At 34.3% G+C, this 27,477-nt stretch overlaps 1 protein-coding gene, 1 long non-coding RNA gene and 1 pseudogene across 2 annotated transcripts; 2 read left to right on the top strand and 1 right to left on the bottom strand.

Annotated features, from left to right (window-relative positions):
• Window positions 1–254: 254 nt before the first annotated feature.
• Window positions 255–7,267, bottom strand: LOC127861914 (uncharacterized). The gene is made up of 5 exons (XM_052400643.1): window positions 6,973–7,267; window positions 6,513–6,591; window positions 6,156–6,260; window positions 5,758–5,888; window positions 255–5,147 (listed from the first exon to the last, which is right to left on the bottom strand). Exon 5 carries the CDS (start codon window positions 4,663–4,665, stop codon window positions 3,436–3,438), a length of 1,230 nt encoding a protein of 409 aa, XP_052256603.1. The 5' UTR covers window positions 4,666–5,147; window positions 5,758–5,888; window positions 6,156–6,260; window positions 6,513–6,591; window positions 6,973–7,267; the 3' UTR covers window positions 255–3,435.
• A 15,462-nt stretch (window positions 7,268–22,729) lies between these two features.
• Window positions 22,730–23,709, top strand: LOC127861929 (uncharacterized). Its single transcript, XR_008040370.1, has 3 exons — window positions 22,730–22,934; window positions 23,248–23,414; window positions 23,631–23,709. It is a non-coding gene; the product is annotated as an uncharacterized LOC127861929 (long non-coding RNA).
• Window positions 23,710–24,522: 813 nt separating this feature from the next.
• LOC127861669 (uncharacterized) lies at window positions 24,523–26,471 on the top strand (annotated as a pseudogene).
• Window positions 26,472–27,477: the final 1,006 nt, after the last annotated feature.

Raw genomic sequence — 27,477 nt, 5'->3', positions numbered from 1 at the left:
AAATAAGCCACGAAATCTGGCGCAACACCCCGAAATTGATTTGCTTGTGATGTAGCTAAGAACTGCGCAGAAAAAAGGCATCCGCTACTTTTTATCTCATAGAGATAACTTTTGATCGTTCATAAACATCGACCACAATCAACGCCGTATATCTTTTTTAAAGATATTTCTTGTTTCACATGTTCCAGCTATAAGGGTCAAATTCAGTCACATTGACCTGGCATTCAGACGAAAAACATCATTTCGAAACATCAGATTTAGGCTAGGTATATTAGCCCAAAAAAACACTTAACCTCAAACTAATTCCTTCACAATTGGTATCTACAGTTTTCTATTCTAAAATGAAAGGAGAAGCTTAGAAAAAAAGTCCTAAGCTGTATTTTGATGGGAAATGTGTTTTTTGGGGGAAACATGCCCTTTTCTTAATTTTCATCACACATTTTTGGAATTCATCTACTACGAAAGAATAATCATACATTTTCCATTTATTTCAATGTTAATTTATCATTTTATGGTGGAATATGATATATATGTAACATTTTTCAAATTATCTATCTTGAATAAGTGATATTTTTTTCAGAAATTACAATTTTTAGTCATTTTGTAAGTAATTTGATGAAATAACATGTGATAAAGCATGAACCCTTATCGTTTCAACGCTAGCAATTATACTAATCAATCATACTTCATTCTAAGACTTTGCATGAAAAAACTCTAAATGTATGACAATTGATTTAGCTTAATGTTAACATGAAAATATTTCATTCAACATATTATGACAAATTGACTAAAAAATCAAAATTTGCGTTAATTCGATGAAGTTTTTTTATAATCAACATATTTCTGCATTTTCAATATGCTTATTGAATAATTAAAACATAACAACTAGCATTAACAACTTAACAATAATTCTTTGTTAATTGCAATATTAAAGCTACATTACAGTTTTGGTATAATATGATATTATATATAATATAATATGATATATATTAAAACATTTAACACCGAAAGTGTGTTAGAAATATACAATCTCATCTCATTATTGATTTGAATTTAAAAAAAGGATGATACGTAACAATTAACACTACTAGCTGAGCAACTATGCTTTGCTTATGTCAAGTTACAAAACATTTGATGGTTTATGTTAAACACTTTACCAATTGCATTTACATTGAAAGATATCTGATTTTTTTAATTCTAGATATCCAGCTCTTCAATAATTGACTGTACGTTACTACAACTTGTTCCTTTGCATTGTGGATCAACAGAAATTTCATCACCGCCAACCCTCAAATTGTTCTTAGAACCAAGAGTCACGACCTGATTAGTGCGCTTAAAGCAATATGTCAATACATTTTTTTCTTCCATTTCTTTAATCATATTCTGTCCTATACTTTTAGCATCATCCACATTTACATTATTCTAAGCAAGGGCACCAGTTTCAATGTTTCTTAAGCATTGTTCATCAAGGAAGGGATTATGCTCTTGTAGAAAATCCTTGAAGGTGGCCCTGTCCTTATTGTCATGCTGAATTCTAGATTTATAGCACTCTTTGTGTTGGGGACTTGTTTCATAGTTTTGACCGGAAAAGTCCTGCATTGCACTGTTCATTGCTGAACAGGCAGGCATAGAGAGCAGCCATTGTGCTCGTTGTACCTCAGACATTCCTTTGCCACGTGTCATCCCCCCTACTGACTTAACACTTCTCATAAGAACTTGTTCTATTACTAGGTCTGTTGAAAGACCCGCCCAAATAACGCTCGCTTCTTCGTATAACATGATTGCCTTTACAAAAGTGATGGTAAATGTCTGGGTTTGTTTCTTCCAATTTTAACATTTGTTGTAGATATATGTAACCGGATTTGAGATAGAGGTTGTGTCCAGCGGAGGCAAAGTATGGAAGCATCCGAAGCAAAGCATTCAGGTGTCCTTTCCAATTTCCTAAGCGCTCAGCTGCGATGAATTGTTGAAGGATGTGAACCATTTCCATCTATTGTAGCCATAATTTTGCAGTTCTGGATTTGGCTACCTCTATTTTGGTTTTGTCATATTGATCCATCATGTTGGCTAGCATCAGGTTTTCATGCAGTGTCTCTGGTGTGGTTTCTTTCGTGAGAATTTTATCTATTAAGTCTTCAACAAAAATGTTATTGTTTGCATCAATATTAGGTTGTGTATCAGCAAATGATTGCTCAACTATCAATTTTCTAAGGAATCATTTACAAGTATATGTCCTCTGATCGCTCTGCTAATCGCTTTACCATTTAACATGTGACCTACTGCATTTGGAGCATACACAGTTGAGAGAAGTTCTGTCAGTCCAGTATTTTCCATTTACTTACCGATACAGCCTAGGAAACTCATTTCTGTGTTAAATCCACCAAGTCTTGCAATGACATCCTTTACATCACTTCCTTCAGGTTCGTTGATGACAATATGTAATGCCTTCCAGCAGGGATCATATTTTCCGGCAACATCAATCGGTCCGGATATAAATGGGGAAAAGTATCCGAAAATGCATATCCGATACATGAAAAATTACGTTAAAATATATACCATTAATTTTGTCATTCATGAAGGTGGTATAATACATGTGCAAGTAAATTTTCCTTAGGCATTTTTTAAAAGGAACGAGTTTTCTCAACTGGTTTTATCATTTGGTATTTCATTGTTGTTTCGTGTGCTGTTTTATCAGACTTTTTTCATCGTTGTCAATATTATTAATCTGTGTAAGTCTATACCGATGTTTTTAATTGTTGTCGACTTGATAATAGCTTACAAACATGGACTGAACCAAACAAATGTCTGTGCGTAGGTTGGCTTCTGACAACAACAACCAAATATGTAATAAATAATTTGTTGTCAAATAACCCACGGCCGATAGTTTAGATGCGTAGGGATTTAATCACGAGAGCGAAGCATTTGAAACCACGCATCTAATTTTCCGTCGTGAGTTATTCAACAACAAAGTATAAAGTACACAAATTATTTCGATTCTAACACGGTTTTACTAAAGATTTATTCAATGTATATTATTTTTCTTGTGTACTATTTTATGTGAAGTTCCGCCCATAAAAATAACTTTCGGCTGTTCCGTCGATCAGATCCGCGACTTTCATTCATATTATATTACCGGATTATTACGCTGGTGGAAAATGTATCGGCATGTTTTGTTTAGTTACAGCGCGTGCATTCAGACGCGTCTTTTCGGATGCGTCTTTAATCCGCTGTTAACAAGTTTTTTATTCTTGGTCTGACGCGCAATAAACCGGTCCTGACCGGTTTAGAGACTGCAGCGAATGGTTATCACACCTAATCAAGATAAGAATGTCATTAGGGTGTGTTAGCATGTACACTGTGTAATCGATTTCATGACATGGGAATTTTAATAGCAAACAGAATCGGACCGACTGTTTGGGATTTTTATTCGGTCTTTCATGACCCCAATCGGTCTAGGACCGACAAAACCGAAAAAAATATGATCCCTGCCTTCCAGTATAGTGGTTGGTCAAAGGTTAACACTGGTGTTGTGTTCATCTTTCTTGACTGGCATGCTATGAAGTACAGGGTTGAGAAGATACAAGACATGTCATTAGGATTTAGGTTTAACATTGGCATGAATACTACGCTTGATTTTCCAGGAAAGTTTCCTGTTTGTACTAACTGCATCGTTCCTGACCAACCTGGAAGTTCAGGTTTTAAAGGTCGAGCAAGTTTAATCAAAAAGTTCAATTCTTCAAGCTGATCTTCAACATCGTCAATACTTGACAACTTTTGAAAAAACATCGATTCCATTTTGTTTGTTGATTGTTTGTAAAATTTAATATCAATTTTTCCAACAGCAATAATATCTTCACCTGTCGTATGTATGCGTGGAATGGTATGCCTTTGTTCCTTACTAGGTGTAATTGCAGCAATGATTCCCATGCCATGGAAAGTGTTTAGTCCATCAATAGTACCAGTGTTGTGGTCTACATTATCGCCAATAAATTGAACAAACTGTTCGTTTAAACTTTCTATTTGTATTCCTTGTGAAACAGCTGCACTTTGTTCAAAACGTTGGACTTCATGGTAGGAAGAGCAAAATCCTAGGCTGTTGAGGGTTTCTATCAGAAACTTGGAACCGAAGTGATGGTGCATTTGAACACCCAACCCAATTTGTAGTGGTGCGATGACTTTTCTTGGTATTGCTGCCCGAATTATAGCTTGACCTATAGATGAAATTTTTCTATTTTTATTTGTACTGTCAATGAGCTGCTGCAAAAAGCACAGAAGACCTTCTGGTAAATATTCATAATTTGAATCAATAGACATTATATCTGCTGAAGATGGATACTGTTCTTTTGTTAGCTTTGTCATGTTTTTTATTTCATTCAAAATAAGTTTACCTGCAGTTTTAATAAAAGCTCTCTTTTCACATTCCTTATCATTTGCATTACTTCTTTTGTAAAATAAATGCAATATAGAATGGGCAGTAGTTTTAAATGTAACAACATTTTGTTTTCCATTAAGTTCAGTTATAACAACATTATTATCAAAATGTTCTAGAACTTTCTTCTTCATATATACGTTACTATAAGAAGATTCACCACACAATTTGTTCATTTTCTCACAAAGGTCATTCACTGTCATTTGATCAGATTCATGCTCTTTAAAATAATTCATTAACTAAAGAAATGCTTGATCAGAAGAAGTATTAATTGGCCGATCCTTTTTAGGCGTGACATTCTCATTCATATACAATTTTGGTACATTATAACCTGATCTGAAATTAGCAGAACAAGCTTGGTGGTAACATGCTTCTACAGCAGGAAGGTCATTTGTGGACTCAAGTCGCCCAAGAACAGTAGCACCCCATTCATCACACCTAGATTTACATGACTTCCTAATAGTCAACTAAAATTCTAGAGTCATAACAGGATGGACGTCAATGCCTCTTTTTCCATTTCTAAATTTATCATCAAAACCACAAAATAAGCATTTTGTTCCAAAGTCAAACGAATTTCCATTTGTTGATTGCCTGGTTTTGGGACTTGACATTAAGTTTGATGTTGATTTCCCTCTACTACTGGTTTGGTTTGGGTGGCAATATGTCTTACGGCAGTCGATATGCACATATTGTCCCGGAACAAACACGATAATCTGGTCTGAAAAAAAGTTAAACTTTTGTTAATTGTGTGTTACAAGTATTTAATTGCATGTATATAAATATATAAAGTGTTTCATTATAACAGTGGACTATTTGATTTGATAAATACATTAACCTTGATAGTAATGTGTTATTATATTAAATATTATTATATATTTAATGGACATTGATGGAAACCATTATATAACTTTAAATCTGTTTTATACAATGATGTCGGAATATGACAGAACGAGTGTAATTGCTATTGCAAAATATATGCACGAAGCGTTTACTACTCGACAGAAGTTTCTGAGTGATTTTTTATATAAAAGTGTTTCACAACGTTATAAGTACTCTTATTATGAAAGATATAACTTAAATTTATTGCATGTCAAATTATTATACGATATGTTATTTACATTGTATGCCCATGTCTTTGAGTTTCATGTTGTTCTGCGTGTTGATAATATATTATTAATAACATATCTCGGTTTTCATCACATTGGATGATTGTTGAATAATTCTATTTTGGGCCGGAGGCCTTGCATAACAATAAACCATTTGTTCTGTTAGGTTATGTTATTATTCGTCATGATTTTAAATGAATACTAATTTATTAGTTAGAATACCTTTATAGTTTTTTGCAGCTAATGAAAGTTCTTGACATCCCTTTTCTCCAAGTTTTGAAACTTGACGGTCATCATGCTCTCCACAGATGACACACACCTTTTTAGTTATGTCTATACTGGTTACTTCCAGGCTGTAAATATTGAAAATATGTTTAAAGCTACATGCATTTTACACAAATAGTATATTACTATATATTATCAAGTACTTTTTTTCTCCTCAAAAAAGTTTATAAATGCAGCCAGCAGGGCTATTGAAATATATACAGCTATAATCCTAATATTAAGATAGACTTAGCCATTTACTGATGTTTTTGTAAATGATCTCACATATTACTAGTTCATCTTCTAAAACCATATATATTGTTAATTTATTAAAGTACAACACAAAATTTGGTTACCTCATTTTTTGTTATATACAGTTGTTTCCTCATATGCAGGGAAAGCACAGTTGTCTCATGACATCACACACAGGTAAATAATTGACGATAACAGCAGACATGATTCTGAAAAAGAAGGGACAAGCATATTTGTATTAGTGTTGTTTGATTCTTTATCCAGACATTATTGTATTATAAGTTAAAGTATTAATGTTACAGTTACATTATTACATCTGTATATAATAATTTAAAAAAAACAACAGAAACTAGACCTTATCCAGTTTATCATGTATATTGTATTTTTATTCATATAAAGTTTCTTACGTGTAGAGTTATGTCTAAATGGTTTAAAGATTTATTAATTTAAAGTTAAAATACCTTTATTTTATCTATATGAAGCTGAAAAACCAGCAAGCTCATAATAGCAGACGTGATTTTGATAAACAAACATCTCCCCCTGAAAAAGAATTAAAAACAAAACATAAGTTCTTTATTTAAATTTTCAGTTTTCTAATTTTGATGGCACTTTCACGCTTCCGTAGTTTTAAAAATGAATCGTGCGATATATTGTTGTTTGTCTATTTTATTATTTAAATATCAATCATATGTGCATATATTATTGATGTTTTCATAATTTACGATGTAGAAATCTAAACAAATATCATATAAGGCCAAAAATTGAAAAAAAAAATATAATGCAAAGCGAAAACGAGTTTCCGTCGTCTGCAACGATTTTCATTTTCATTTTTAAGAAACGGGTACAAATATTAAAATTGAATTTACATAAGACTAGCGTTATTTGTATTATATATTTTTGATTCTGAAACACATTACTTACCTAGAAAATGCTGCTTATAGCTGGAAATAGCCAAGAAAGTGATCTAAATAATGAACGCTGCTCAGAGCACATTGTTTACATCTACACCGGTTCCGGTAAAATACGGTTGTATGGTGTAGTAACGGTACCATCGCTAATTCTTAGAATTGACTTCACTTTAAACAGTGATATCTCGGAGATTGCACGGAGATTTTTTTAGGACTTTTTTTTGGAGTTTCATATGTTATTGATAAATCGTTTGTTGATAAAAACTATTGTGAAGGAATTTGTTTGACCCCAAATTCCTAATATACCTAGCCTAATTTGAACCAAAATGGTTATAAAATGAGTGTTGCAAATCGTGTGTTGCAAATCGTAGAAATACGATAGGGGATGGCGTTGGTCTGACATGCAAAAGTAGTGTTAACATGCGTACAATTGTATCAGGCACAACCCAAAGCTTTGAGTACGGAGTTTGGCAGCTGATTTTAAAAAATATTACCATGCATTGTGTTGTTGTTTAGAGACCTCCATCTTTGGCTACACCTGTAAAGTTTGTGAGCAATTTCTTTCAATTTCTAGAAGATATTGTCGCAAAATATTCAAACCTTTTGGTCATGGGCGATTTCAATTTGCACAAACATGAAGATAGTAATGCAATTTCAGAATTAATTAACTGTTTATTTGCCCTGGGATTGAAACAACATGTAACTGTCCCTACACATGTACATGGTCATAGTCTTGACCTAGTGATAACTGAAGTTGTAAACGGTGTAGAATTACTTTCTTGTGAACCTGGCCCTTTCATCTCTGATCAATGTGCTATCAAAGTAGTCACGAAAGTGAAAAAAAATTAAATCAGCAAAACTATAGTTATTAGAAACTTCAAATACATGGATAATTCCGAATTTGGTAGTGATCTGGCTAAATTGTCAATCGAATCTGACTCTGTTGAAACTTATGTCCATCAGTTTGAGGATGAAATCGGGGGACTTCTGCATAAACATGCTCTTTTAAAAGAAAAAATGCAAATTTATATATCCCCAAACCGTGGTTCATGGAGAAAATTCTTCACTTAAAGCGACTTTTACGTAGGTCAGAACAAATTTAGCAAAAATATCGTAAACCACAAGACTATGAAAACTACAAAGTATCGCTTTATAAATATCACTGTGAATTAAAGCATGAAAAGCAATCGACACTCAGCCAGAAAGTACTTGAATCTAAAGGTGATTCCAAAAAGCTGTACAAATGTGTGTCGGAGCTTACGGGAAGCAAGTCTGAGAACCCGTTGCAAACTGTTCAACATGAAAATTCTTTAGCTGACACATTTGCTGATCATTTTATACAGAGAATAGAGACAATCCGAGAGAATCTTAAAGTGACTGTCAACCACGAATGACGAAAAATAAGAGTTCTAAAATACCGTATGTTTATATTGATTAAAATTTCACGACTGGTATATATCATTCCTTGAAAAAAGTTCATATTTTCAGTATGTTTCGGTAATAAAATTACGCGATGTGAAATCGAAAGTACATCGCGAAAATAGGTGACATAACGATATTCACACTATAAATAACGCAACTAGATTGATCATTTTATATATAAACTATATACAATTCACTACGCATTCACTATTCGCATTCCTGGTTTTACCACGTGACCATGATGATAAATCTATTGGTGTCATTTATAGTTCACTGGTAGTTACCTGGTAGACGTAGCCAGTTAAAATTAATACCGAATATACTGAAAATATGAACACTTGACAACTTTTAGCAAGTAATGTAATATACCAGTCGTGATATTTTAATCAATATAAACTTATAATTGTATAAAAAATACGGTATTGTACAACTTTTCTTTTCTTCGTCGTCGTGGTTGACAGTCCCTTTAAAGACTTTTACAACTACACGCCGATTGCGAAACAGGTCACACAGTTTGGAAATTTAGAAAAACTCACAGAAGATGAGATCAGAAAGCTAATAAATCAATTACAAACAAAGTGCTGCGAAATCTTACCGACAAAAGTGTTTAAGTTGTTTTTGAATAAGCTTCTTCCAACCATTTCTAAATTTGTAAACCTTTCTTGGCACAAGGTGTATTCCCTGCGAAGTGGAATCAGGCGGTAGTTAGACCGCTGCTAAAAAAGGCCGGACTTAAATTGATCTTTTCAAATTACATACCAGTGATTAATCTGCCATTTCTGTCAAAATTAATTGAAAATCAGCACTCTATAGATTGAACAAACATGCTAGTGAAAATTATATTCTCCCAAAGAAACAGTCTGCTTACAGACAATATCACTCTTGTGAGTCGGCACTCCTAAGACTTGTTAATGATCTCCTAGCTGCAATGGAAAACCAAGAGGTAACAGCACTCATTGGTCTAGACCTTAGTGCTGCTTTCGACACCGTAGATCATGGCATTCTCTTAGATGTATTGAAAAGTCAATATGGCGTTTGTGGTGTGGCGCTGGACTGGATGGACTCATACTTGTGGCCGCAAAGTTGCTGTGTAAGTGTGAACGGATGCAGGTCAAAACCACTTGAGTTGAAATGCAGTGTCCCACAAGAAAGTTGTTTAGGCCCTTGGCTCTACCTCACCTATGCAGAAACAATTTTTGACATAGTACCCCCTTCCATCTCTGTTTATGGCTTCGCAGACGACCATACTGCCAGCAAATGTTTCAAGCCGATTCCATCGGAACAAACTGAAGCGGTCAACGAACTCGAAGATTGTGCACAAGAAATAAACAATTTGATGAACAGTAACAAGCTCAAAATGAACGCATCAAAAACTGAATACATAGTGTTTGAAAGTCGCCCTCAATTAAATAAGGGTAACACTAAGGACATTGATGTATGTGATGACAAGATCAAGCGACAAAGTAGCATAAGATATTTGGGCGCATTTTTTGACGAAACCCTGAATTTTAAGGAGCACTTAAAGAGTAAGTGTAGATCTGCAATGTTGAATTATTTCAAAATAAAAGGCATTCGTAAATACTTAATACAAGTCGCCACAGAAACACTAGTTCTTTCTTTAGTCTTTTCCCATTTGGACTATTGCAACGTTATTTTGAACGGCATCTCTCAGAGTGAATTGGCAAAATTACAGCGTATTCAAAATATGTGCGCACAATTGGTTTTGATCCGTAGAAAAAGTGACAGTTCAAAACAATCACTTCATGACCTGCACTGGCTGCCAATCAAGGCTAGAATCGAATTCAAAATTCTTACATACATGTTAAACTGTTCAATTGGCAATGCCCCTGCGTATTTGACCGAACTTCTACCCACTCCGATTTCTAAACGTAATCTTAGATCATCAGCATCATCAATAGGCTGTTTTAATGTACCTTTCAATAAGAAAAGATCATTCAGTGATAGAAGCTTCAGTTCTGTAGGTCCAAAACGATGGAACAACCTACCTTTGAGTTTAAGACAATGTGCCTTAATAGACACTTTCAAAAAACGACTTAAAACATAATTTTTCGGTGACTGTTTTTGCATATTTTTAAGGTAATACGTGATGTACCTTTGTATGTTTTTAATTTGTGTTAAGAATTGTTATTTCTGTTGCACAACGCCATTTAATATGTTTTATACGTAGAAATAGGCGTTCAATCAAATGCTCAAGTTTCAAGTTTAGTTGTACAACGTTATTAATGCCTTATGAGACCTCGCATGTTCTCACTTAAGAGTTGTAGGCAGCTATAACAAGTGCCTCGTTTAGTGGCAAGTGCGTTATAATCATGATAGACATGCTATTGTTTGAGTATAAAATTGCAGAAAAGGAAAATTAAATAAATGTACATTTAAGCTTAATATATTCATTGTTTTTTAATGTTGTAACGGGTTGAATAATTGAAACGGTATTAGCACCCATACGCATTGCAAATAAACAAAACTGTATTTGTGAACACGGCACAGCGTAGTATTGCATTCATCAGATACTTTAAGAACAATCAGAAGGTCCAGCTTTCCGTCTTAGTCTTTTAAGTTTGGAAAGGAAGTATAAGTATTGTTGTTGCACTTTTTCATATATTGTTTTCTAAAAATGGCAATAGTTATCAAAACTTCAAAATTTTCTTCGAACAATACAATTTCATGCAAACGGCTCTTGTGGAAGTGCGGAAGAAAGACATTTCAAGTATAAATATACTAACATATTTTGGTTTGTGTGTTCTCCATTTTTGTACAATATGTTTATTGTGTTAAAAACTAAGATTGACAATTTTACAGAGACACTCTTTGCTAACAAGCTTGGTAGCAATGTTGGTCATGATCGTTGCGGACATAAACAGAGTGTTTTAGATCCGCTCAATATGACAGTAAATTATAGTAAAAAGTTTTATCATTATCGAACAGATATAAAACTTGTAATACAGTTTTATTGAATTCAAGTTAATGTTTGGAGAGTCTATGTATAATAGATATATTCGATTTTCCATTTTATTTATTTTCTATTGAATTTAAAGTCTTTTTATTACAAATAAAGGACATATTTGGGATAAAACATTTATAATTTATCCCCATGATAATGCGACGTTATTAATGATAATCAGTACTTAAACCCATTTATAGCCATACAAAACACGCAAACAGTTTGATATAGTGCGGGCGGTGGCTTTTCATTCTTTCTCCTGTTACATGTTTTAAATAGTAATCGGAGAATGTAAATGGATGTGAAATGAAATATATGTCAAATAGTGTCAATACGAAAAGCATTAGTTTTAAACTGCGCTTAGGGTGGGAGGCACGAACGAGACAGGTAACTAATAGCAACGAACAATCAGGCTGGTACAGATCGCGTGGCTGCGAAAGGGTGTGCGTTGTAGAATCGAGTATCATTGTTTCATAAGGTCAAATGGACCTCTTCACAGATTTTATTATTTTTCTTTTCAATTAATGTTTTCAAACATTTTAGAAAATCATATCAATCATAAGAGTTAATGGGGAGGCATCACAAGAAATAGCTAAGTCAGATAAATTATCACTTGAACAGTGTACAGTCTATAACAGTTCATAAAGCGAATCGACGCATTCAGATGATTTCGTTAAAAACGCATCACATAAATAAATAAATAAGTTCGTCCTTTAATGTATATGCTGTAAAAATCAACTTTTTAAGGTCTCACATTTGGAGAATATATAAGTTGATTGATATCAAATGTCCTAAACGAACATATATTTGTAACTGCAACTTTTAATCCGAGACTAAAAACTTATTACTTCATTGCTCAACTTTACAAAGGCTATGATTGGTTGATTTAAAAGTCGACAGGGCGGACCGTCATTATCAGTCCTTAGATACTTCGACATTATTTGTTTCATGATATATAATAAATAATGCCTTTGTTCGTTTTTTGTCTAATTAAGAGAAAAATTTGCGAAGCGACAAAAGCGATACTGTGCTAGTTTTAACTGAAGAACGTATGCATGTATTATAATTGCATTTGTGAAGTTGAAACTCACTTTAAAGATATTATTTATGCCGTATTAAAATCATTAATCATCAGAGTGAATTTGCATGATTTCTTTTATGGATTTAAGTATGAAAGTATTAATAGCGTGATATTGTACCCTCTTAAACGTGTTATCACAAGGGACTATTTCATGTCATAAATCATAGACAATTGGTGCGCAATTCTGCCATCTCATATAACTCGATATTCATGAAACCGTGATGAAAATAGCACGAGCATTATATGAACATAATTGATATTTAAGTAGTGAAAGTTGAAATTTTGCGTGGTTTCATGATAACACTAATTAAAAGCAACTCACACTGTTGTTTGTCAGTGTATTATTTCATTCAAACTATGTGCTGCATATTTTTTTCTTAGCATGTCAATCAAAAAGTGCGTCAAGATTGTTGCCGTTTTCGGTTTGTTCTTAAATTATACATAGGTAATGTATGCCAGCTTTTCAATCTGAAACCTACGACAAGCAATAACAAAAATAAGCCAAGAATAACAAATGTGTTTTTTTTAAATTAAAATCATTTATATTGGCGATGAATCTAATTTGGAAACGACACAATAATTTTTTGAAGTTTTATTTAACACCTGCACTATTTAAAAAGTTATGGATGGCCCTTTTTGACATAAGATTGGAATTGCGTCTGATAACTTTTTCGCAATTAGCCTGCAACCAAATGACCCTCGTCGTGCAAAAATGGGTCTTATGTCATATGCAGCCAGCGTAGCTCAAGCTCCGCCTTAAAAGAAATATTTCTTCTAAATTAGCATTTAATATATTTGTTTCTTAATTTTGACTATAACACAAAAAATAAACTCAATCCCAACCGTCTAATTTATTTCCTATTTGGCTTTGGTAACGTTTAACCTGTTGACCCCTTCATCTGTCTGTGTACATTTTTTAAACAGTTGCAGTTATATGTATTCTAGTAAGTGCAGTTCCAAGTCCTCTAGAATTTAATTCAATTAATTATTGGTATAAGCGTATATTGTCTTTAATATTTCTATATAATATCAGAAAGCAATTATGTGCAACCCCATCTCGCATCCGTAAGACATTTTAAGGGACACGAACTATTCTAAAAGATGTAAAGCAGGCAAGGGCTTTGTAGAAAATAAAACTAAGCTACGTAGCTATGAGGTTACACATTGCTTTTTACGCTTTACAATTGATAGAAATATATCGTATTTATATTGTAAAACCACGTCCTTGTTTCGGAAAACAACAGTTTTCGTACTTTGCAACGCTAATCTGTAATATAAGTTACTTTACATTAAACGAAATACAAAGTAAGGTAGATAAATCTCCGTGGCTTGGTTTCGGAAAATGTTCGGTTGCATCCCTCTCCAACCCAAAAATAATGTGAATAGGGAAAATATTGTGCTCTTGTTAGACAAGTATTATAAAGTCCATAAATACTGATATGCAGATTAATGCTTATGATAACTCATTATACAGTTGCATAATTTATATCTTTAAAGTTATGTCGCTCTAAATAAAGATATAACAAGAGTTGTCAGAAGACAGCGAACTCGACTATTCGAGTGCTTGACAGTATAACGTAACCCATCATGGGGGAATAGGTCATATTCAATAAGGTGAAGGCAATATTGTCATATTCTAAGTGGAAGAGGACCATTATTGAAACATATTGATCCCTTATGTTTTAAAGTAGTGGTACATTATAGACGATTCTGAGTTCAGGTATATTTTCCACAATCTAATGAACGTTTGTAAAGACATAAAACAAGCTAATAAGATGATATTTCAAGTTTGATAGCAATAGCTTGGGTTGGATGGTCCTTCAAAATTGAAATCAATTTAATATTTGTTTTTTTTTCACCATGTTTAATTTATTTATATTTTTAGGTGCGGTGGGGTTGGAGAGATGGTATAATGTGGAGGGTCATTTATTAGATTATCTTTCAAAAATATGGGGGGGGGATTCTGGGGGTGGGGCGTGGGGGAGTGGTTTGGGTACAGTCCACTGTGGTATGTCAGGTAAGTGTTGTTTTGTCAAAGTATGAATCAAATCTGATCATAAATAAAGAAGTTATGGCAATTAAAGCAAAATTTATTAATTTGACCTTGAGAGTCAAGGTCATTCAAAGGTGAAGGTCAAATTCAACTTGCCAGGTACAGTACCCTCATGATAATAAGAAAGTTTTTGAAGTTTGAAAGCAATAGCCTTGATACTTTAGAAGTAAAGTTGATCTCAACACAACATTTAACAAAATATTCAAAGTTACTTAGTCAAAAAGGGCCATAATTCCGTTAAAATGCCAACAAGAGTTATGCAACTTGTCCTGTACAGTCCCCTTATGATAGTTAGCGAGTGTTCCAAGTCTGAAAGCAATAATAGCTATGATACTTTAAGAGTAAAATGGACCAACACACAAAACTTAACCAAATTTTCAATTATATAAGTATAAAGGGGCCATAATTCTGTTTAAATGCCATTCAGAGTAACACAACTTTCCCTGCACAGTCCCCTTATTAAAGTTAGTAAGTGTTGCAAGTATGAAAGCAATAGCTTTGATACTTTAGGAATAAAGTGGACCTAAACACAAAACTTTACACAATTTTCTTAGTGAAAAAGGGCCATAATACTTACAAAATACTTGATAGAGTTGTCTGCTCTTGTCTATAGATTGGGGTCATGCTGGTAAAGAAGTATGCAAAATATAAAAGCAATATGTCAAGGGACATATACTTGAGGTGTTACGCAAACGTTAACATAGATGTATCAATAATGTGCATATTCTAAGTGAAAATGGCCATAATTCTCACAAAATGCTTGATACAGTTGACTGCTCTTGTTTATAGATTAGGGTCATGCTGGTGAAGAAGTATGCACAATATTAAAGCAATATGCCAATGCACATATAAAATATTTGAGGTGGTACGCAAACTTTAAAATTTACACGCTCACGTCGACGCCGGGGTGAGTAGGATAGCTCCACTATATATACTTCATATATAATAGTCGAGCTAAAATCACAGCATCTATTATATCTGTTATGTAAAACAAAACCAAAGGTATTGAATCGTCATAAAGGATCCATATACGGCGTTTCATTTAAAATACTAAACATCCTAGCATTCAGGTTTAAACACAAATTAAAAACAAACACCCTGGTGTAACATGAAGCCGATTCTAGTTTTCCGGGGTTGACAAGAGTCGGCTCGAAGTCACCCCAGGGTGACATGAATTGGCTTCTAGTCACCCCCGGATGACTTCAAGCAATTTCAGGTCGACAATGGCCCAATATGCGTCAATGACGTACAGAATATTAAACAGAACCAAGTTTAAAATCTTTTTCGGAAAGCTGTAATTATACAACAATTTTGTATACATTTAAGCGTATTTTGCGTTTTTATATAAAGTAGATGAATAAAATAAAGAACATGGAGTGAAAAGGTTAATAATATAAGTCAGCTCTCAATTTACAAGCTTTAAAAACAAAAATGAATAGATGTACACGAGTTTAATGCTCAGTCTGTAACAGGTAAATAAACTTGACCATGTAAGTGTCTTTGTAATAATGTTTATTTATATATTGCTTCCGTAAATAAGTAAAAATGGGGCTTACAATAAATGAAATACGCTCTCAAGAACCTAACAATGTTTGCATTTTCCGTTGTTTAATATACATTCAAACGTTGCTCGTATAATGTGTACAATGTACATTACACTTTACGAAAAACTAAGTAAGGTAGATTAATCGCCGTGAATTGGTTTTTGAAAATGATCGGTTGCATCCCTTTCAAAACCAAAATTAATGTGAACAGATAAAACTTAGAAGGGACAACGTACTATTAGAGAAGTTCATACATTATAACATGCAAAATCATTTTTAAGATAAATCGTTTTAAAGTGGCATGATTAATTTATTTAAAGTTATGTCGTTCTAAATAATGGAATAAAAATCACACCATCTATTATATATTTTTTGTGAAACTAAACTAAAGGCACAATATCATCATAACGGATCTCTTTACGGCATTTTATTACAAATACTAAACTTCCGGGCCTTGATGTTTTAGAAGAAAACATTTCTAAAGTGTTCACTATAAGCAAATAAGTAAAGCAAGTCACCCCAAGGCGTGGACAAATATTGATTACAAGGGTATGATTTAAACAAACATGGAAGAGGACAACAATACCATGTCAAATAAAATTAAATTCTACAATCCAGATATGAGAGCAGAGGATCTACGAGCGTCACGATTAAAGATTCGCCAACGTCGGATTTGGAAATTTTCTCTATTCCTAAGTTTAAGAATTGCTAACGCATTGTTGGTGAATACGGGTCCTGATCTCCAAGGAGATATTGAAGTTGGTCATTGGTAATGTTCTGTTCCCGACCAGGCCAGCGCTGCATAATGTCTCTAATAACTTAATTAGACAAATCGCACCAAACATGCAAGAGAAACCTGCAGACCAATTCAAGAGAAGGTTTCTGACTCCATTCATGAATAACTGGTGTATGAAAGTAATGTTTTTTCGGCGTCAGCTGAATACGCCAGCTTTTCACCTTAGCCTGACCTTTGTTAGCGTCCAATAGAATTCAAATAAAACTTCCCGCGGCCAAGTACAGATGAATACACTTCATTGACTGCATTGGCTGATTTGATAATACCACTAGAAAATTGGAAACATGTCCGCGTCTTTGTAACACTGTTTTACTGCGTGTTCAGCATGAAACAGTTTTATCTCTAATAAAAAGGCTTTATAGATAGAACAGTTTTACACTCAATCTCGACATCAATACAGTTTGTGCGTACATCTTTTATTTTCAGAGGATTTTCAGCGCGAGAACGTTGTGTACTTAAAGGCCATGTTCTCATATTTAGTACTGACTTCCATATTCCTGTCAACATGTTATATGTAAAAGTATAAAGAGCAGTGGAAGCGATGCCTCACTTTAATGTGTTGCATTTCAACCCGCGAGGTATAAGGGGTCAGTTCGCGGTTAGTGTGTTTGAATGTCAGAGTTTATATACAGGTCAGACCTTCTGTGCTGTTCGGAGTTCGCGGTCAGTTATATAATAGTTATATAATAAAGACGCTATAGCGTGAACTAGGTGAACCAGAATTTTCTTTACCACCAGAAAGATGTGAAATGAAGATATCCAGCGATATTATTTTATGGCATGTCAATAATAGATTCTTAATGTGTTTTCAACAATACCATGATAAATATTATTTTTAATTAATTAACAAGAATTATTCCATCATATTTACTAATGTATTATTGCAGCATATTGACTAATGTATTAAGTATGAGCGCGATGATTCTCGATACTGTTAATAATCGAATCAAATACACGTAGCAATTCCCGATAAACCACTCAAACAGGTTTGTTCGAAGAACGCGCGTATACATATTTAAAATATGTACGGAGACTTCCCGTGTGGCCGGTTGACTTTGGTTTTCTTTTTTGTATCTATAGGTTTATGACCAGCAATATGTAATAATGTAAAATAAGCCGCGAAAACTCCGCGTAACATCCCGTACTGCGTTTGATGCAGCTAAAAACTGCACAGAAAAAGATATTAGCTATCCTTGATCTCATTCATTTAAATCTTTACCTTCCATAAACTCCAACCACAATCAACGCCGTATATCTTTTTTAAAGATATTTCTTGTTTCATATTATGTTTAACTATCATTAAATGTTTAATATATTACAGACACTATTATATAATATAATAATGATGTGAAATATGTGGTATTAAAGCGAGAGTATACGATTTTTATAAAAGTTAAATTGTCATATATTGATAAAAGTATGTTACAATAACACAAAATAGGCAAGACAAATTTAACATTGAAGACGAATTTCATAAAATGCAGCAAAGACAAATTAGCGCCCCGAGCCGATTGTGACGAAGATATTTCGTTCATATTTTCATACAATAACCGAAGCATTCGTCTTTTTATTAGGATCGGAGTTAGTGTTCGTGTGTCGTTTAATTATATATCGTTACAGAAATTTTAAATAAACCGTTAAACTAAATCTAGATTCGCATCGTACATGCATGATATACATACTGGCGAATTCGACTGTACAGCATTTTTCGATGCCAGAAATAAACATCTGGTTAATTTCGCATATTTCGACACATGTTTTTCTTAACTTTTAATTTAATTTATATTGAAATATATTTATACTAAGTTTTTTTTACAGATTTTATATAAATTCATACATATTTGACAAAATCGTATATTCTCGCTTTAAAGGGATCTTTTCACGGTTTGGTAAATTGACAAAATTGAAAAAAGTTGTTTCAGATTCGCAAAATTTTGTTTTATTTAAGATATTTGTGAGGAAACAGTATTACTGAACATTTACCATAGTCCAATAAAGCCATTATATGTATTTTTTGACGATTTGAAAACCTTAAAATGATAATAGCGTTGCAACGCGAAACGATTGAATAATTTGGAGTGTTCTGTTGTTGTCGTTTCAATTTACGAAACTACAAAGATTGCTTATATAAGGTATAAAATACTCAAAGTGTGTATACCCGGCGGAATAGCCGACAGGGCTAATGCGTTTTTATTTAAGACTAACTCCAGGTCTCCGGGGGTCACTGGTTCGAGCCCTGGTACCGGCTACTTTTTTTCCTTTTTTAAATTTTATTCTTGATTTTTTTTACTGGAGCTTTTAAGATCCAATGTTTACATTTATCAATATAAAGAATTTAATGACAAACTTCAAAATATGCCAAAATCTGTGAAAAGGCCACTTTAAGGGGGGGGGGGCTTATACGACAATTATATGTGTTAAATGGTAATCTATTGCTAAAAATATGTTACAATAATTCAAAATAGGCAAGAACAAGGGCTGTTTGTAAAACATGCATGCCCCCCATATGGGCTGTCCGTTGTAGTGGCAGTCATTGTGTAAATACGTTTTTTGTCACTGTGACCTTGACCTAGTGACCTGAAAATCAATAGGGGTTATCTGCGAGTCATGATCAATGTTCAAATGAAGTGTCGTGATCCTAGGCAAAAGCGTTCTTGATTTATCATCCGGAAACAATTTTACTGTTTCGGGTCACCGTGACCTTGACCTAGTGACCTGAAAATCAATATGGGTCATCTGCGAGTCATGATCAATGTACCAATGAAATTTCATAATCCTAGGCGTAAGCGTTTTTGAGTTATCATCGGGAAACCATTTAACTATTTCGGGTCACCTAGACCTTTGACCTAGTGACCTCAAAATCAATAGGGGTCATCTGCAAGTCATGATCAATCTACCCATGAAATTTCATGATCCTAGGCATATGTGTTATTGAGTTATCATCCGGAAACCATTTTACTATTTCGGGTCACCGTGACCTTTGACCTTCTGTCCTCAAAATCAATAGGGGTCATCTGCAAGTCATGATCTATCTACCTATGAAGTTTCATGATCCTAGGCGTATGCGTTCTTGATTTATCATCCGGAAACCATTTTACTATTTCGGGTCACCATGACCTTGACCTAGTGACCTCAAAATAAATAGGGATCATCTGCAAGTCATGATCAATCTACATATGAAGTTTCATGATCCTAGGCATATGCGTTCTTGAGTTATCATCCGGAAACCATTTCACTATTTCGAATCACCATGACCTTGACGTAGTGAGCTCAAAATCTATAGGGGTCATCTGTGAGTCATTATCTATTTACCTATGAAGTTTCATGATCCTAGGCCTAAGCGTTCTTGAGTTATCAACCGGAAACCACCTGGTGGACGGACCGACAGACCGACCGACACGTGCAAAGCAATATACCCCCTCTTCTTCGAAGGGGGGCATAACAATTATCCATTAAAGACGAATTTTATAAAATGCAGCAAAGACAAATTAGCATCCCAATGCGATTGCGACGAAGATATTTCGTACATACTTTCCTACAATAACCGAAGCATTCGTCTTTTTATTAGGATTGGAGTTAGTGTTCGTGGGTCGTATAAATAGATATCGTTGCAGGAAATTAAAGTTTCTATAACGCTCAGAATGAACAAAAATTTCGTAAAGTATTTTGTAAAATAAAGTTAACACCTAAACAATCAGTGTTCCTTATAGCAATAGCCAGAGACTCGGCGACCAAATTCAATAAGGTAAGTACAGTTGCCGGAAAAATATATATCTCCTGTTTACCATCATTTCGGATAAACCGTCTAGATGATTTTCTCGATCGAACAATCTTCTCCGCGGGACATTTTTGAACAAGATATTGGCATAAGGCATAAAACTAACGGTCATCTTGAAAGCTTAAAGTAACATTACTACTCAAAATCAACGAACATTTCGTACACTATTCGTAAAATAAAGTAAACAATTAAAAATCATTGTTCCTTATGACCATTGTCGAAATTTGAACGCCAGATGTGGTCTGGTAAAATAGATGTTTGTGGATATAAAATGCTGGTTTTTATTATGGCCGACTTCGATCGTAAACCATAGTCTGGAAACGGAAGCTGTAATACGCATGTCTGGAAGGAGAAGCGACCGAATGCACTTAAGTTTGGATGGATTATTTTAAGTTGGCGACAATGAGGAAAGAGCTACTGCTCAATCTCATTATCAATGAGTTTACTGACGACGAATACGACAATGAACTTTATAATCGAGCTGAAAGTTTGAATAGAAACACGTGTTGCATGTTCACATCACTAAGAAGGGATTATGTAAGTGTGCAGCATGGAGGCCAGGTTAGCAGTATTTGTTAATCTCTGAGTTGTATTCAGAGTCTGACATTCATTCATTTACTGATTGTTTGGCAGAGTGTATTTATTTACTGAATTAATCTAGTGTTGACAAGTTGTTGACACAAATGATTGCACGTGTGTCAATTTTTGTAGAAGGAAGCCATAACAATTGTTAATGATGCTTAAGGTCAACGAGAAGTCCTCAAAGGAATAGATCATAGCATTGTACAGGAAAGGCGAACATGAATAAAAATGTAAAGTATTGATAAAAGCTGTATATTTATTTGCCTTTATTTTAATTTCAGTTGATTCGCTGCAGAAACAGGTTGATATTGTGGATGTGTGGAGGAGAAATGCCAACTCCCAGGTGTAGTTGGGTTTTTAGACGGTTGCCACATAACCACTATCTTCAGCTTTAAAAGGAGACAGAGATTATTACATTCGTAAAGGCTTTCCATCAATGCATCTGCAGGCAAGGCTAGATAATAGTGACTTTTTGTTCACTGTACGTAATGGTGCGACTAACTAATTAATTTATACTATGTAATTAATTCAGTAATTCGCTGCAATTAAGAATATAACAACGTGCTATATTAACAGTAGTATTTTATTTAATAATTTAGTATAGAAGTTACTAGATTACTGAGGCGCATTTCAGTGTAAAACAATGTGTTCCTTGTATCTGCAGGCTGTTGTGGACCATGACATGAATTTCACCAATGTGTACACAGGATGGCCAGGATGTGTGCATGATGCACGTGTCTTAAAGTTACATTACTATTCAAAATCAACGAAAATTTCGTACAATTGTTCGTAAAATAAACTTAACCAATTAAAAATCAGTGTTCCTTATAGCAATAGCCAGAGACTCGGCGACCAAATTCAATAAGGTAAGTACAGTTGCCGGAAAAATATATATCTCCTGTTTACCATCATTTCGGATAAACCGTCTAGATGATTTTCTCGATCGAACAATCTTCTCCGCGGGACATTTTTGAACAAGATATTGGCATAAGGCATAAAACTAACGGTCATCTTGAAAGCTTAAAGTAACATTACTACTCAAAATCAACGAACATTTCGTACACTATTCGTAAAATAAAGTAAACAATTAAAAATCATTGTTCCTTATGACCATTGTCGAAATTTGAACGCCAGATGTGGTCTGGTAAAATAGATGTTTGTGGATATAAAATGCTGGTTTTTATTATGGCCGACTTCGATCGTAAACCATAGTCTGGACACGGAAGCTGTAATACGCATGTCTGGAAGGAGAAGCGACCGAATGCACTTAAGTTTGGATGGATTATTTTAAGTTGGCGACAATGAGGAAAGAGCTACTGCTCAATTTCATTATCAATGAGTTTACTGACGACGAATACGACAATGAACTTTATAATCGAGCTGAAAGTTTGAATAGAAACACGTGTTGCATGTTCACATCACTAAGAAGGGATTATGTACCTAAAGAACCAAATTACATGGGATCTGTCATACGTGAAATTAGAATACCAGAAAATATCGACGATTTTCGTGTAGACTATCGAGTAACAAGACATTTATTTGATATATTGCTTGAAATGACATACAACAATCTACTCGTCACGGGCAGTGGGCCCGACGAAAATGTATCGCCTGAGAAGAAGTTACTAGTTACACTGTGTTACTTGGCTAATACACAATCGATGCGAGAGGTAGCCCACACATTCAACCTATCAATGTCAACAGTTAACGCAATAATTCGCCACACAGTTGATGCAAGTGTGCAGCATGGAGGCCAGGTTAGCAGTATTTGTTAATCTCTGATAATATCCTGAGTTGTATTCAGAGTCTGACATTCATTCATTTACTGATTGTTTGGCAGAGTGTATTTATTTACTGAATTAATCTAGTGTTGACAAGTTGTTGACACAAATGATTGCACGTGTGTCAATTTTTGTAGAAGGAAGCCATAACAATTGTTAATGATGCTTAAGGTCAACGAGAAGTCCTCAAAGGAATAGATCATAGCATTGTACAGGAAAGGCGAACATGAATAAAAATGTTAAGTATTGATAAGAGCTGTATATTTATTTGCCTTTATTTTAATTTCAGTTGATTCGCTGCAGAAACAGGTTGATATTGTGGATGTGTGGAGGAGAAATGCCAACTCCCAGGTGTAGTTGGGTTTTTAGACGGTTGCCACATAACCACTATCTTCAGCTTTAAAAGGAGACAGAGATTATTACATTCGTAAAGGCTTTCCATCAATGCATCTGCAGGTAAGGCTAGATAATAGTGACTTTTTGTTCACTGTACGTAATGGTGCGACTAACTAATTAATTTATACTATGTAATTAATTCAGTAATTCGCTGCAATTAAGAATATAACAACGTGCTATATTAACAGCAGTATTTTATTTAATTATTTAGTATAGAAGTTACTAGATTACTGAGGCGCATTTCAGTGTAAAACAATGTGTTCCTTGTATCTGCAGGCTGTTGTGGACCATGACATGAATTTCACCAATGTGTACACAGGATGGCCAGGATGTGTGCATGATGCACGTGTCTTAAAGTTACATTACTATTCAAAATCAACGAAAATTTCGTACAATTGTTCGTAAAATAAACTTAACCAATTAAAAATCAGTGTTCCTTATAGCAATAGCCAGAGACTCGGCGACCAAATTCAATAAGGTAAGTACAGTTGCCGGAAAAATATATATCTCCTGTTTACCATCATTTCGGATAAACCGTCTAGATGATTTTCTCGATCGAACAATCTTCTCCGCGGGACATTTTTGAACAAGATATTGGCATAAGGCATAAAACTAACGGTCATCTTGAAAGCTTAAAGTAACATTACTACTCAAAATCAACGAACATTTCGTACACTATTCGTAAAATAAAGTAAACAATTAAAAATCATTGTTCCTTATGACCATTGTCGAAATTTGAACGCCAGATGTGGTCTGGTAAAATAGATGTTTTTGGATATAAAATGCTGGTTTTTATTATGGCCGACTTCGATCCGAAACCATAGTCTGGACACGGAAGCTGTAATACGCATGTCTGGAAGGAGAAGCGACCGAATGCACTTAAGTTTGGATGGATTATTTTAAATTGGCGACAATGAGGAAAGAGCTACTGCTCAATTTCATTATCAATGAGTTTACTGACGACGAATACGACAATGAACTTTATAATCGAGCTGAAAGTTTGAATAGAAACACGTGTTGCATGTTCACATCACTAAGAAGGGATTATGTACCTAAAGAACCAAATTACATGGGATCTGTCATACGTGAAATTAGAATACCAGAAAATATCGACGATTTTCGTGTAGACTATCGAGTAACAAGACATTTATTTGATATATTGCTTGAAATGACATACAACAATCTACTCGTCACGGGCAGTGGGCCCGACGAAAATGTATCGCCTGAGAAGAAGTTACTAGTTACACTGTGTTACTTGGCTAATACACAATCGATGCGAGAGGTAGCCCACACATTCAACCTATCAATGTCAACAGTTAACGCAATAATTCGCCACACAGTTGATGCAAGTGTGCAGCATGGAGGCCAGGTTAGCAGTATTTGTTAATCTCTGATAATATCCTGAGTTGTATTCAGAGTCTGACATTCATTCATTTACTGATTGTTTGGCAGAGTGTATTTATTTACTGAATTAATCTAGTGTTGACAAGTTGTTGACACAAATGATTGCACGTGTGTCAATTTTTGTAGAAGGAAGCCATAACAATTGTTAATGATGCTTAAGGTCAACGAGAAGTCCTCAAAGGAATAGATCATAGCATTGTACAGGAAAGGCGAACATGAATAAAAATGTTAAGTATTGATAAGAGCTGTATATTTATTTGCCTTTATTTTAATTTCAGTTGATTCGCTGCAGAAACAGGTTGATATTGTGGATGTGTGGAGGAGAAATGCCAACTCCCAGGTGTAGTTGGGTTTTTAGACGGTTGCCACATAACCACTATCTTCAGCTTTAAAAGGAGACAGAGATTATTACATTCGTAAAGGCTTTCCATCAATGCATCTGCAGGTAAGGCTAGATAATAGTGACTTTTTGTTCACTGTACGTAATGGTGCGACTAACTAATTAATTTATACTATGTAATTAATTCAGTAATTCGCTGCAATTAAGAATATAACAACGTGCTATATTAACAGCAGTATTTTATTTAATTATTTAGTATAGAAGTTACTAGATTACTGAGGCGCATTTCAGTGTAAAACAATGTGTTCCTTGTATCTGCAGGCTGTTGTGGACCATGACATGAATTCACCAATGTGTACACAGGATGGCCAGGATGTGTGCATGATGCACGTGTCTTAAAGTTACATTACTATTCAAAATCAACGAAAATTTCGTACAATTGTTCGTAAAATAAACTTAACCAATTAAAAATCAGTGTTCCTTATGGCAATTGCCGAAATTTCAACGTCAAATGTGGTCTGGTAAAATAGATGTTTGTAGATACAAAATGCTCGTTTTTTTATTATTGTTTAGCATATCTATTCATACGTCATATGAACACAAAAATGGTGTTCGTGTGTCGTATGAATAGATATATTCGCGGGAATTAATTGTGGCCACAAATAAATAAAAACGAGCATTTTGTATCTGTAAAAATCTATGTAATCATACCACATCCAGCGTTGAAATGTTGGCTATTGCTATAAGGAACACTGACTGTTAAGGTGTTAACTTTATTTTACGATATACTTAACGAAATTCTCGTTGATTTTGAGTGTTATAGAAACTTTAAAGAATTCCAGTCTGTATGCAGATGCAGAAAGCAGGACGTCTCATCATTCATGATCATTATATTTTGGCAGACAGTGCCTACCCTCTTAGAAACTGGCTACTAAACCCCTTAAAAAACTTTGGCAACTTGACATCACAACAAATTCGTTTTAACAGGAGACTTTCTAGCATGCGATCCACTGTAGAACGGGCATTTTGACATTTAAAGGGTCGGTTTCGTAGATTACAAAATGTCTCTTTGCATGATGCTGATGACATATGCAAGCTTATATACGCAGGTTGCATTTTTCATAATTTGTGTTTACTGCAAGATGATGATGTTGAGGAGTACATCCAAGAGGACAATGATCCGAACAATATGCCTAACGTGTATGCAAATGGACACGAAGGGATTGTTTGAAGATTACGTTTGTTAAATTAGAGTTGCTGGATACAAACTACTCGCATCATGACTAACATACATTTTACATTTTGCCTTATCCATTGTAAGTTTTATTGCAGACTCAACAATTATTGGTATGTAATTAAATGTCAAGAAGTTAAGTTGGTCATTTTATCTATTGCTAATAGCGAAGACTGCAACATGAAAATGTTCCTTTTTAGTAATAAATAAAGAAAATGATTTTTGTATTTCAATAAACTCAGTAACATCAACAAATATCTTCAGTTTTATAATAGTAACAGTAGCAAATTACAATGGCCATTTGCAAAAAAGAAATTAATCAGTCATTAACTAAAGGCCTGTTTTAGGCCTATGCAAAAAAAAACAATCTGAAATATTGGAATACGCATCACAACTTGAGGCTTGTATTAAAGCAATCTACTGCATTCTTAAATCACAGATGAACAAGGGCTGTTTGTAAAACATGCATGCCTCCCATATTTTAGTTGTAGTGGCAGCCATTGCGTGAATACGTTTTTGTCACTGTGACCTTGACCTTTGACATAGTGACCTCAACATCAATAGGGGTCATCTGCCAGTCATTATCGATGTACCTATGAAGTTTCATGAACTTAGGCCTTATTATTTTTGAGTTATCATCAGGAAACCGTTTGACTGTTTCGAGTCACTGTGATCTCGAACTTTGACCTAGTGACCAGAAAAGAATTAAGGGTCATCTGCCAGTCATGATCAATGTACCTATGAAGTTTCATGAACTTAGGCCTTATTATTTTTGAGTAATCATCAGGAAACCATTTTACTGTTTCGAGTCACTGTGACCTCGAACTTTGACCTAGTGACCTGAAAAGAATTAGGGGTCATCTGCCAGTCATGATCAATGTATCGTATCGAAGGGTATTACCGGTGTAAGGGTAATTCTGGTGTATTCCGAATATCAAATGTCACACGTGCCATGACGTCACTATCGTGATTTGCATACGCACTGTGTGTATTTCAGTTACCGGCATCTGTCAAACCGAAAATTTATAAGAAAATGAGCTTTTTGAGGGTAATTATACGATTTTCATGACAAACCAGCTAAAATTTTATAGTAAAAACTAACCTTACATTGAAACGAACTCATTGTTTATCATTTTTCTCAAGTT

Source organism: Dreissena polymorpha, chromosome 16, assembly GCF_020536995.1.
Source record: "Dreissena polymorpha isolate Duluth1 chromosome 16, UMN_Dpol_1.0, whole genome shotgun sequence".
NCBI lineage: Eukaryota > Metazoa > Mollusca > Bivalvia > Myida > Dreissenidae > Dreissena > Dreissena polymorpha.
The sequence above is the reverse complement of the archived record's forward strand: the minus strand, read 5'-3'. Positions and strand labels throughout refer to the sequence as shown.

Excerpts from the sequence above, each read along its gene's own strand:
- LOC127861914 (XM_052400643.1), bottom strand. The coding sequence starts at position 4,665 with ATGAATTATTTTAAAGAGCATGAATCTGATCAAATGACAGTGAATGAC.